This window comes from Telmatherina bonti (assembly GCF_933228915.1).
Source record: "Telmatherina bonti genome assembly, chromosome: 2".
NCBI lineage: Eukaryota > Metazoa > Chordata > Actinopteri > Atheriniformes > Telmatherinidae > Telmatherina > Telmatherina bonti.
Window position 1 is genome coordinate 20,291,312 of NC_136620.1, and position 13,705 is coordinate 20,305,016.

Here is a 13,705-nt window from a genome sequence, read left to right on the forward strand (position 1 = left end):
TTTATGCCACACCATATTGGTTCAGTACTACAAAATAAGCAAAATATCTGAATACAGTCATAGATCTTTGTCTGCTGTGATATATATCCTATCCTATAAGCTAATACTAAAATATTCCTACATGTCAGCAGTATAACTACTTTGGAGAAAGATGAACTTTAAAGCTTTTTTAGTCTTGCATTTTCATAGTGTTGAAGGCTATCATTAACAACCTACTTACCAGGTTCATTTGAGCCTGTAATAAGGCTGTAATTATTCTAATGTGTTCCTATGGAAACCTGCAGTTGTCTTAGCTGCTTTTTATAGCGCCCTCCATTTTGCATAGTAATTGATATAGAATATTCCAGCAGCTATGGAATAGAGACAAAAGGTTTAGTCACCTGCATTCTTATAACTCAGAAGTAGGTTAAGGCCATAATTGCTTTTTTACTGTGCTAAACTTTTTTATTGGGTCATATTGTGCCATTATAAGCCACCGTATCCTTACCCGTAGCTATTATGACTTAAAAAGCGTTACAACAGAAAAACATACACCTGGCATACACACAGAAACGCACACGCACTCGCGCGTGCGCACGCAAAGGGCCCAGCATCTGTCGTGCTGAAAAGCCACGGCTTTGACTACAGGGCGCCCTGGAGATAATTGGTGTCCTTGGAGTTGAATAAGCTCATTCTAAAACACCTCAGGCCCGGGCTGTCCCGGTGTGTGACTGTGTATTGAATAATTGATTTCAAAAGGGAGGTGCGGTTCCTATCAGATCTGAGCATAATGACTTTATATAATTAGCACGCAGCGTTGAAAAAAACCATTTGACTGTGGGAGTTTTTTTCTTTCTTTCTTTCTTTCCCTCTCATGGAAGGAGGGGGGAGAGGAGGCTGCGTGGAGGCTCAGAGTGTGCAGAAGGGCTCATTTGAGAGGAACAGCCGCAGCCCGTGCAGAGACAGACATACTTCTGCTCTGACATCAGCCACCACGGAGCGCAGCCCCTCATGATTTCAGAACATCTCTCCTGCTCGGCAAGGTGAGAGTCGGGGACGCTGTTTGCATCCATCCAGACTATTTCACCCTCCACTTTTTGAGATCCGGATAACGGCGGTTTTTATTCTGGGCTTGCTTCGGGGACGATGAGGAGCAGAGGCGAAGTTTGAGCGACTTCAGACTGATAACAGTCATTTAGGCTCTGCGTCGAAGCGGTCTGTGTTCATTATCGCTTGTCGTGGCGTTATCTTGCACGCAGGAGAAGAAGGAGGGGTATTTGTTCTGTTTCTGCTTGTAGTCTTTTCTCCTTGAGGATGGTGCTGGACAAGGAGGAGAGTAAGTGGTGCATTTAATCTTTTGTATATTTCAACTTAAGGAGCTATTGCATGATGCAACTGTTCTGTTAGTGTTAATGTCTATTTTGGTGCCTTTTGTACTTTAGTGGATTGGTGTTTAACAGCATTCACTATTTAACAAGTTTATGTGATCTAAGTGAATTTCCTATAATCTCGCACTATACTGAAGGAAACCGAATACAAGGATGAAAATGTAAACTACAATTAGATGAACTTATAGAGTATATTGTGTGTGTGTGTGTGTATGTTTCTTTGCTTTATTACAAAACAACAGATGATACTTGGATACTTGAAAAACTAAAAATAAAACTTCAAAATCTGTTCTGTAATTTTTTCATGTTTAGGTAAAACTTAGACTAGGCAATACTGAATATGGCTTACAGATGTGGATTACTTTATGAATGTCCGTCACTTCTTAAATGTTCATCTTTGTTGTTCTTTTACCTGTTGCACTACTTCCTATTTCCTGGCAGGTGTGTCTCTTGTGTCCCTCCAGTCCAGAGAGAAGCCAAGAGGCTGCGCTGGCTGTAATGGGAAAATCCGGGACCGCTTCATGCTGCAGGCCCTGGACAGGTTCTGGCATGAGGACTGTCTAAAGTGCGCCTGCTGTGACTGCTGCCTGGGCCGGGTGGGCTCCACCCTCTACACCCGGGCCAACCTCATCCTCTGCCGCAGAGACTACCTGAGGTATGGTTTTCATGACAAAAATGGGAGCGAAAGAGGGTGTAGGAAGTGATGGAATGCATATCTCCTATAAAAACTATCCCTGACACCACTGAATTTTCCCTCAAAAAAATTAAGCACAGAATATTTAACAATAATGTGCAGAAAGTTTCAGCCCATTCCTATAAATAATCAATCAGTCATCTATTAGTCAAAGCAAGCTTTACCCTGGTTCACATGTCACCACATTGCATTAAAGTTACCAGCAGCAGATGCATGTTTCTTGGATTAAACTGGATTTATCCAGTGCAGGGTCAGTGGCTGACTGATTTCTTGTAGCCACAACAGCAACAACATTACATTCTTCAAAACATAAACTAGCTTATTTATGTGTTTCAGGCTCTAAGAGAGCTGACAATAAATGCAACAGTCAGCAGTGAGTTTACACAGTTTGGAGGAATGAAAGCAGTAGCAGAACAGGCAGGCTGCTGACCTTTTACTACGTTTTGAGCCATTGCTAAAGAAATATAGAGTGAAGACAGAACACTGCTGCATGTGCTTGATGACTTCCAGCCTTTACCTTATTTGTTTGCATTTTTTATGAACTTTTAACGCCAATATGACTTTTTTTCATAACAGTACAGAAAAAAAGACAAATGAGAGATTAAGTTAGTGTTAAGTGACTACAGAAATGGATGTATTGAAAAACTTACAACACCTACATTCCTTTAATGTGGAACAAAAACCTAAAGTATTGCCAAGCAGGTTAGTTTTTAGCTCTTTTGCCAAAAGGAAATAGCAGCAAATAGCACTGTTAGCATAGCATGGATAAAAGAAACTGCTAGCCTACGTGAGGTTATTTTATGCATTTTTTGCCACAAAGTGTCATGGGTACTAGGACGTTCCTGGAATTCTTTTTAATTACCAAGAAGATAATATGCTAAATTTGAATTTCCCCCTTTTAAAGCAGAAAATATTGACACTGAATAGCTTTTGGGAGTACTGTGCATTACTCCTGGTGTTTATGCTAAGCTAAGCTAACCATGTCCTGCCAAATTTCTTTGTACTTTAGTAAAGTTTCACAAGAAAGAAAGGCTATCTATGTATGTCTGTCTTTTTCTTTCTTTCTCTCTGTCTTTCTTTCTTTCTTTCTTTGTGGAGGAATCTTGACGACAACACTGACACAAATATAAGCTTAGCTCGAACAGCCCTTCTGAGGGTTGCACCCTTATTTTCCTTGACTAAAATAACGATGCTTGGTGTCAGGTCAGCAGGAGAACTCCTGATTTCTCTGCCACATTGCTGAACTCATGTGTTAGTCTCATGTACAATCCAGCTGGATTTGGTTGGAGCTAAGACGCTCATTAGCTGCACTGCACTTAAGAGACCAAAACCCCTTTTGACAGTTAAATTGGCTAGATTGCCTCCTGTTTTCCTCATCATTGCAAGGGTGCAGACCAAAAGCCTTTGAAGAGTGGGATTAAAACCATGTGATTTTTTTTAATTGGACCATTAGTGGAGAATTAGCATTGAGCTTCGTAGCCTCGTTAAGGAGAAGGAAAAAACCCACCAGGTGCCTGTGAAGGATTCGAGCTCGTTAGATCAGAACATTCTGTTAATTAGGACTCGCTTTTGTTCTCGCTTTAGTCACTCATTTGATGACGTTTTTCATTTGTTATGTGTGGTTGTGGGAGACAAATTCTTGGTGCTTTTCTCTCTCATTCTATGGATGTCGTTTTTTTTCATAACATTTCCTCCAAAGCCCCCTTTTCTACTTGGCCTCTAATGGAATATGGAAATCAGCCATGACCACTTGTCTTCATGTGTGTCAGGCTCTGAGGGAGCTATTTGTTCATTCTGCTGGAGGTGAATGAAAGGTGAGGCTATCTGCAGCTGGCCAGAATAGAAGGTATAAAGCAGCACAGACCTAGTTCTCAGGTAGTTTAATTGTGAGTTTCAGTGTTGTCAGTAAATTGACTCTGACCCATTTGGAAGTAAATGACATTTCCATCCAACGCATGATTTAATCTTTGGTGTGATTCTCTCTATTAGCAGCTGACAAAGTAATCCAACTTACATCAGACTGTTGGAAACATTTACATTTAATAAAGTAGTAGAAGTTTGATTAGACTAGTAAAAGAAATTCAAACCCAATCTTTACATGTATGTAAAAGTAGGAATGACATTGTTACAAGATGATGGGAGCGCCATCACTTTATTACATGCTAGCTGGTTGATTTGAAAAGCATTTAACTTTGCTATATACTCCAGTTGGCTCCAGTAGTTAAATAAATTTCCAGTCACCTATTATTTAGTTAAACGATACATAAATAATTAACACTATTATAGCAAAACAAAAAGCAATGTAATGAAGTGGTTAGCAATCAGTCACTAATAAATAAAAAACAGCTTTGTTTTTTATACTACTTGTCAAGGATTGGTGATATTTTTGTTATTTTGGCTGTACTGTGTGTGGTAGCACTGACACAAATCATCTCATTCATCTAATATTTAAAGACAGTAACTAGTTTACTTTATCAGCTTCACAATTGTGATTATTTCTGGCTTTTAGAAATTGTTGTCGTTTATAGTTAAAACTTTGAAAATGGATCAGAGACTCACTGGTTACTTGCAATCATAGTTTTATGGCATGACTGCAGTTCATAGTATGACAATCTCACCGCTTTCATCTGGTCATAATTAGTATTAGTGGGTTGATTTGAACCCTTTTTCACACTTGACTACATGGATAGATGATAAGATGTGAGCTCTTCTTTAGCAGAGACAGTCATCAGTGATCTGTAGAAAATGTGATGCAGATCATCACCTCGCAACAGTAAACGATCATTTGGAAATTGGCCATGAGGAACATCTGTGATGCTCACTGAAATAAGGTTGACTTTTCAACCTTGTACTACCTCTTTGTTTTAGTATTTTTTTCCCCCTCTCTGCAGCTTCTGTCTGAAATGGATCCCTGTGTGCATCCAGATTACAGGCCTGCTTGTCACCCTTTCTCCCTCTGCAGGCTCTTTGGGGTGACGGGGAACTGTGCAGCCTGCAGTAAGCTGATCCCTGCCTTTGAGATGGTGATGAGAGCCAGAGACAACGTCTACCATTTAGACTGCTTTGCCTGTCAGCTCTGCCGCCAGAGGTAAGATTAGGGGAGCAATTAGCCAGGGAGATCAAATTTAGTTGACTTATCTAGGAGGTGTACTGGTGAGCTCACTGGTCATTATAAGCATAATTAGGCCTGCATTGTAATCAGAAAGTGACGAAATCCAGACAATGTAACATTTTAAGTGGTTAAAGCGTTTTATATATCACTCAGATAGTGAGGCTACAGTTATGCTGCATTAATTTTCTGATTATCATTCCAGTTGATGCATGCTACATGAAAATATGCCTGAAATGCTCCTGTGGGACCTCATGATTCACTTCAGGTCCAGCAATAACCAAAACCCAATTTCATAGTTTATTTCTCCCTACAGATTTTGCGTGGGAGACAAGTTTTTCCTCAAGAACAACATGATCCTGTGCCAGCTGGACTATGAAGGAGGCCATCTTAATGGCAGCACTGAGAGGCCGCCGCAATAAGAAGTAATATTCTGATGACGGTAAATTACAGTCCCAGACATCTCCAGCTGCACTGACAGTTTGAACTAAACCATGCGCAGAGATATTTGGATGGTATACATGCAAGCTCATCCCAAATAGGACCGTGTGTAGACATGAGGCTTCATACCAAAGGTAGACAACTTCAGAATTTAAATTTGATACCAGCAATATGTTTTGGAAAAGTTTGAAACAGGCACACGTTGCATCACCTTTCTTTAAAATTCCTTTTTGTTTGATAAGTATTAAAACATGTAACTTTTTTTTTTTATTGATGAGGAATTTCAGCTGCTCAACAGTTTGGTTCAATACATGTTTTTCATTTCACAGACAGAATGTCTTAAGTGGGTGTACTGAAATTCTGGCAGGGAATTTTGGTTTAGTCCCAATGCCAATGTATTGTCTCGCTCAAATAATCAAGGCCAAACTGTGAAAAAGACGTTTGGGTCACAGCATGTTTCTTCAACTCAATTTGTATCATTCATCATTGATGATGTCTTCACAGAAGTGCAAGTTAAACAGGGATACAACCATAGACAATAGCTTTTCAACCCTTAATAACTATTTTGGATTAGAAAAGACTAAATTAAATCCACTGGAAAGCCATAAAATGATCAGTAACCTTCATCAGTTTCAGAATTCAGTCGACTGCAGCTGCTAAAACTATGTAAAGGAAAGCATTTTCCAGAGATCAAGAACGTGTCTGTCACATTCTGGTCAACAGTGAGCCAGCTTGAACAGCACTTACTGTAGCATAAGTAATGTAAATGCAAGCAGTAGAACCGAAACAGAGTGGGGTGTCTAGCTAACATGCTATAGCTAAACAAAACTGTTTTTTTTTGTTGTATGTCTGGGTAAATAACCCTCTATTTCCAGATTCTTTGCTAATGTTTAAAATAAAACAATGTTTTTATGTATTAAACTTTAACTGTAGATCAAACCATTTGATCAAACTGGTAAGCCGTCATCCCATCTCCAGTGTTAGCAGCTAGCAAGCTACTTTTTTTTGTAAAAACACCAATAACCCATATGGTGTAGAAAACAGATGGTATTTTACACCAAATTCCTGCAGGTCTGAGTTGACATGATTTTAGAAATGTGACACTGGATGCCCCATCATTATTGAGGTCATTCAAACATATTGCCTGCAGGTTTATACAAGCCAAAAGGATCTTCGCTAAAGTTTTAAATTTCAGAGAAATTGTCCCATAAGAACAGAGCAAAGCCTGAAGCTTCCTTTACTGTACCTCTTGATGGGCGGTAGCGGTGGTCAACTGTGAGAGCAGATGGTTTGAGGAAAGTTGAAAATAAGTTCAACCACAGAATCTAAAATTATGATGGTTTCGGGGTCCATTGTGGTGCAGAGACATTCCAAAAAGCCACCAGCTGCCAGACATATCATTTTAATGCCAACTAAATAACTACAATTCATAAAATGTCCCTAGCTCGACCTTCTATAAATGATAGATTAAAGATGATGCTGTTTTTATTATCTTTTTGGTTGATTTAAGGTCTGTAAAATTATGTAAGAATTGAGAAATCCTGCTTTTTTTTGCCCCAATGGAATAACCCTGAAGGTTTCCAGCAGTCTAGAGAATTAACTTTATTGTTATGTGATGTAAAAATTTAGGTTTCCTTAATAATGTGAAGACAAATGTTTAGTTTTGAGTGCTTAAAGATGGGAGTCTAGAAACATGGCTTCAACACTGCAGGGTTGATGGAATGATTACAGTTCAGACATTTTTTTTCCCCAAATCTTTTTTTCTATCAAAACCCAAATATATCAATGTTTTATTTTTTGTGTACATTTTCTTTTTTTTCTCACAAATATAGAATTGTATCTTTCAGGGGTCACAAACTTCAGTCGTGACGGGCTGCTATCTGGCAGGTTTTTGTTGTTTCCCTGCACCAACACACCTGATTTATACCAAACAGATCCAACAGCTTCTTATCAACCTCTTGATTCATTTTGGTCAGGTGTGTTGGAGCATGTGGACAAAAACATGGAGGATATTGGCCCTCGAGGACTGGAGTTTGACACTTGTGCCAGGAGGTCTCTATGCCACTAGACTTAATGTGTTAAAAAGCTACATAAGACAATATTAATTGTTTATTATTATTTCTTAACATCTACTTGGGATGTTATTGTCAAATAAACTTGGCTACAAAAAGTCAAGTATTTTATGTTTGGTTGATTATTTCTCCACATTAAAATGCAAGTTAGTATTGCATAATTGTGAGATCCTGATTAGCCACTTTTAAAATGGGGAGGATTTTGCTTCTGTGAAATGAGCAACACAGCTAAACATGTTGGTAGCGGTAGATTCAAGGGCTGCCAGCCAGTTATGGATGTTTGATGGGCACCTGAGTGTAAAAACAGACATGTCAGAATGAGATTCCGGAGCCAGCGGTGATCACTTGACCTCCAGAATCTGGAACCTTTGTCCATTTCAGTCCATCAGGGATGGCCACTCTCTTCCCAGTGCCAGGCACGGCAGCAATCATTCAGTCCAACAAGCAACACAAAACATGAATAAATACTGTCAGGAGAAGGTTGAAGGGGGTATTGGTATGTTTTTGGAGCACACATAAGCTGTGATGTTCATCCCACAGAGGCACAGTCTTTCAAGTTATACAAGTTAGACCTCGTCGTAGCAACAAGTCATAATTCACCATCAACTGATATTATTAAAAGAAAAAAATTATGATCAAACATAATTTTTTTTGCTTTAGTTGAGCTATGAGCTACACAGCAGTGAACCCACAACCTTAAATAATACATATATATATATATATATAAATACACTACTCACAAAAAGTTAGGGATATTTGGCTTTCGGGTGAAATTGATGGAAAATGCAATAAGTTCATGCTACAGTGATATAATATCATAAAAGTAAGACATTTAAGTAGAAGGATGCACTACTGATTTCCTCATCTCAAAAAATTCATTCAACACAAAAGGTAACAACAATGGTAGTTACACCACAACAAAAAATTTGAACGTCTCAATATCTCGTCATGTGCCCTTGAGCATCAATTACAGCTTGACAACGACGTCTCATGCTGTCCACAAGGCAACTTATTGCCTGCTGAGGCATGGCATCCCACTCTTCTTGAAGGGCAGCCCTCAGGTCATTGAGGTTCTGGGGTGCAGGGTCTCGAGCCTCTATACGACGGCTCAGCTGATCCCACAGGTTTTCAATGGGATTCAGGTCTGGAGAGAGTGCAGGCCATTCCATTTGAGGTACACCAGTCTCCAACAGCCGTTCCCTGATGATGCGGCCTCGATGAGCAGGAGCATTGTCGTCCATGAAGAAGAAATTAGGCCTGTGCTGTTCATGTAGGGGCACAATCACTGGATTAATGATGTTATTCAGGTAGTATGGGCTTGTCACTGTACCATTCACAAAGTGTAGGGCAGTTCTGTACCAAGTGGACACCCCTGCCCACACTGTAACACCGCCACCACCAAAAGCTCGCCTGGTGACAACAGTGGCTGATGCATAGTGCTCTCCCTGACGTCTCCAACATCGTTGCCGGCCATCATTTCTGCTCAGTGTGAATCGACTTTCATCAGAGAACAGCACTGAGGCCCACTGGTTCCTCGTCCAGCGTAAATGCTCCCTGGCCCATGCAAGACGATGATGCCTGTGCCTGGTGGTGTGGTCAGGTACCCGTGCAGGTTGTCTAGCACGCAGACCACACTGATGTAAATGGTTTTGAATGGTCTGACGTGACACTTGGGTGCCTCTCACCTCTCTTAAACGTGTCTGGAGTTGAGTGGCATTCATCATCCGGTTTCTCAGAGCAGTGTTCACAATGTAGCGGTCATCAGCACGGGATGTGGCCAAAGGACGTCCACTTCTAGGCCTTTCTGTGACTCTTCCAGTCTCTCCATATCTCTGTTGCAACCTGCTGATGACACTCTGTGACACTCCAAGCTCAGTGGCCACTTCTGTCTGAGAACGTCCTGTTTGAAGCATCGCAATGGCAAGGGACTGTTGTTCCATTGTTAGGTGTCGTCTTGGTCTCATGATGTCAAAATGTGAACAGCATGATGAGGACAACTGTTTAAACATCAGCTCTAATTGAACCAGGACATTTATTGGTCAATTCAAGGATCACACACCTGCCGTGATTTTTGCCGTTAAGCTCCTTGTTAGAGAACAGCAACTTGTGCAAAATTGATTGAAACATTTAACAGTTGGACATGTGCATTTAAAAGCTTAGAGAAGATCACATTAAGTTCACCTGTACAGGTTTGAATGCATTTTAGGCTTGTTGTGAAATTTCACCCAAAAGCTGAATATCCCTAACTTTTTGTGAATAGTGTATAAGTAGGAAATGCTGAAACAGTCTGAGGAGAAAAAGAAGATACTCAGTCAGACATTTATATGTAATGGACCATCACAACAAAAAAGTACCGGTACTTTGTGAAAATCACCGGTTTGTATGCAGATAGATTCGGAAGATAGAACTGAACTTAAATCATCATAAACTTACAAAGTAGCCAGGATTAGAAAGTGCTGCTAAAACAACACAATAGAAAAGTCACCTGGAAGTCCAGAAACCTGTTGTCCTATAGAGAAATAAGCCATACACAAAGGAAAAGACTAAACATTTCACATACATGAACACAAACATCATATGAAGCTGTGCTTAAAGTTATGCAGACATAGTGAATTCCAACTTTGATTTCTTTGCTTTAGACACTGACTTTTGGTTGAATTTTACCATCCATTAACTTGCTAAAGAAATCTTTGGCAAAAAAGACCATTTATTTCACAGCTGTAAGGGTGACACCGTGAGGTGTACAGTGTACCAAACCACTGCGTTGTAACTGAAAGAAGCTGTAAATTGCTGAGTTGTGAAACAATCATTTTCAGCATACAGTTGTTCTATCTAAACCCAGAGGTTAGTCTTTCCTGATGTGACTTCCTGCCAAAATACTGGAACTGTGGTCAGCCCAGCTTCTGCCACCAGGCCAGACGCTCTAGCTTCAATTCAGGTCCTCGAGGGCCGGTGTCCTGCAGGTTTTCCAAGTGTACCTGCTGCAACACACCTGACTCAGATGCAGACAAGTTCAGTACAAGTCTGCCCAATACACATTGATTGGAATCAGGTGTGTAGCAGTGGGGACACTTGGAAAACCTGCAGGACACCGGCCCTCGAGGACCAGGATTGAGGATCTCTGCTCTAGCCACCCCAAGGAAACCCTGATGAAGCACCACAAGAAACAGTGGAAACAGTATTGGCCATGACACACATTCAGTTCCTGTAAAAATGGCTTATCTATACAGGAGTAAAGTATCCTTTATCCTATTAATCATGGACAACAATGCACACAGTGTGGAAACAAACTTAACAAGGAAGGGATTTTTTTAAAAAAAAAATAAAGACTTTCTTTCATCTAAGAGATTATCACCGCATGGAAACGCAGTTTATGTTCACATAAATGTCAGTCGTCATGTGGAAACAGCAGCACTGAAATTTCTGGCTCTCAAAACCAAACCCATTAGTTGAATTTGAGGTCTATAACTAGCTGGACAATGTTACTCATACAGGCTACTGAGCTTTTTTTTTTTTTTTTTTTTTTTTTTTTGAGGCAGAGTCGGCTACCTGGAGATATTTCATATTTCTTCTCTCCCTGCAGATCAAGAGAAGGACCACGGTGAGCCAGTTGGACCGTGAAACTCACCGCAGCACACTCTTCATCAGCCGTTTGCTTCAGACTGAACTCTGTGGGGTGAAAAAATATATTGGACACATTTGCTGCAGCCCATGTTTGAACTCTTTGCTGGAGAGCTGCATGATTGCTTCCTAAAAAACTGACATTTCTTTTCGCATGGATTTGGAAGAAAATGCCTAAACCCTCAAGAGGATGTTTCCCAGAGCACTTGCAGTGAAAGAAACATAAACAGGTCATTTGTTGAGTCAGTTTCACCAAATGTGAAACAACGGATGGATGAAGCCGATCAAACAGAATCAACAAGCTCAGCCAATAAGGAAGAACACAAAGTTCCCTGTGATTTTTAGATTGATAAACCTGGTAAAAAAAAAAAAAAAGTGCAAATGCTTGACTCAGTTGAGCCACAAAAAAGGAGGAAGAGTTGGTCACACCATCGTCAACCTCTTCACTCAGAAGACTTCTCATCCTGTGTAATTTCATTCAGACTTCACTGTTTTTTTCTTCTTTTACTTGTGTTCTGAGAGGGTTGTGAGAAGACCTAACTTCAGAGGGAAATGATTATTCAGAGACTCCCTTTAGACACTATATGATGACGTTATTGATCAGAAGATGTTTATGCATAAAGAAATGATCCAAAGCAAGATGTTCTCCCCAGGATTTACTTTAGTCTCATTCACCACTTGAAATATTGTTCAACAAAAAACTTTCAAGTGTTAAACTCAGATTTAAAGCAGTTTAATGTGATTCGTTGAAACTGTCACATACTCAGTGCTGTCTTTGGTTTATTCTGTTTTCAATAAACTCTCACTCATTCATCTCCTCTTTCTGATCATTCTGTGCTTTTACAGCCACAGGAAACAGCTGTTCAGAGAGAAAAAGGAAAACCTTTAACAAGTGTGCCTTTAACCTGATCCCCTCGATTTCACAAAGATGTCTCCAAGACAGAATTCATTCTCTGCAAAGCCACATACAGTATTTCTTTCAATGATTCACGAAGACAGAAATGTTTAAAAGACTGATATCTGTGGAATGTGTAAATAAGACTGTTTTTGAAGGGAAAAAGGTTCAACAAATCAGCTTTACGACTAGCTCTGTTAGAAATCAAGTTGATAACATTCTGGCAACCGGTTGTAACACAAACCGATGCAGTTAGTTGCTTCTTATTCTTTCAATGGTCATGTATGAAGATGGCTGGCACAACTAAAACCAGGCTCAGAACGATAGTTATCAAAATCTTTGAAAATTAGTGTGATAAGCCATCATGATTGGACAAAAACTTGAATGATACTGGTCTGAAATCACTTTTGATTAAATCAAAAGTAGAACTCTTGACAGTGTTTATTAATAAAAGTGAAAACATTTCTACTCACACAAAGCAAATGAACTCAGGTACTGGGTAACTTTTTAAGAAGTTAATTTGGAAAAAAAACAAGGGTCATTTTGCTGGAAAGCGCCAAGCTTTGAGCAATTAAGGTCCTTTTGATCTGATGAGCCAAAAGTAATCCTGTATCATTGTAATGATCACATGAGGGTTGAGAGAGCAGCAGATGAAGAGCTGTACCCGCTATGCTTTGTTATAAGGTGCTCCACAGGTGCTGCAGATGAGTCAGAGTTTCATACACAATAAACCTCAGGAATCAGTCCCATCTACTTCCAGGGTGGGGCTGGCTTGTCAGGGCTGGTAACTGGGAACAAGGCAGCAAACAGCAGACCTATCCTACATGGATTGACAGTGTTACACTAAGTCATTTTTAATACATAAGGAGAATTTTCTAAAAACTTCGAATTAATTAACAGATTGGCCATTAGGGACGTTATCAATGCCAGGAGAAAGACTTCGCCATCTTCACTTTTACACTACTGCTGCCGCCACATGGCAAAAACAAACAGCCAGTATCCAAGTGAATTGCATTCAAGTTTCTCAAAATAGTGCTTGATAGAAGAACTGAGTTATCACACAGTAAGTAGGTTGTGTTTGGAGGAGAACAATTAGCTTTCTTACTGCATGTGAAACAAAATCCACAAAAACTAGATTCCTGTTTTGGATTAAAATATAAACAACAACACGGTTCCTCTTTAATAACATGCTGCCATTCTGAAGACCAGTCAATCCTTGATTTGACTTGGTAAAGTTTGGTCACATTTTACACACAATGAGCATCGTGACCATAGATATCTACCTCAGAAATCTATTCCCGTTATCCCCTGTGCAGAAAGAGATGTTTCACATAAAGAAAAAGGCTAAGTGGAAATATTAATACTAAAAACAGAATTTTTTTACATTGTTTGATTAGGTAAACCTCATTGAACATACATTTATATCCCACAATAACATAAGGTTGTGTGTTTAATAAAACATTAATAAAATGTCGTGCTTGAATCCCATAATTTCCTAATCAGTTT

The 13,705-nt window shown here is 39.7% G+C and overlaps 1 protein-coding gene across 1 annotated transcript; it reads left to right on the top strand.

Moving 5' to 3' along the window:
* Positions 1-1,293: 1,293 nt before the first annotated feature.
* Positions 1,294-11,303, top strand: LOC306765437 (rhombotin-1-like; the record flags this gene model as incomplete). Its single annotated transcript, XM_079252895.1, has 5 exons — positions 1,294-1,315; positions 1,809-2,022; positions 5,024-5,149; positions 5,487-5,612; positions 11,267-11,303. The coding sequence occupies 4 exons, from the start codon at positions 1,294-1,296 to the stop codon at positions 5,590-5,592; spliced, it is 468 nt and encodes a 155-aa protein (XP_079109021.1). The 3' UTR covers positions 5,593-5,612; positions 11,267-11,303.
* Between the last annotated feature and the right edge of the window lie 2,402 nt (positions 11,304-13,705).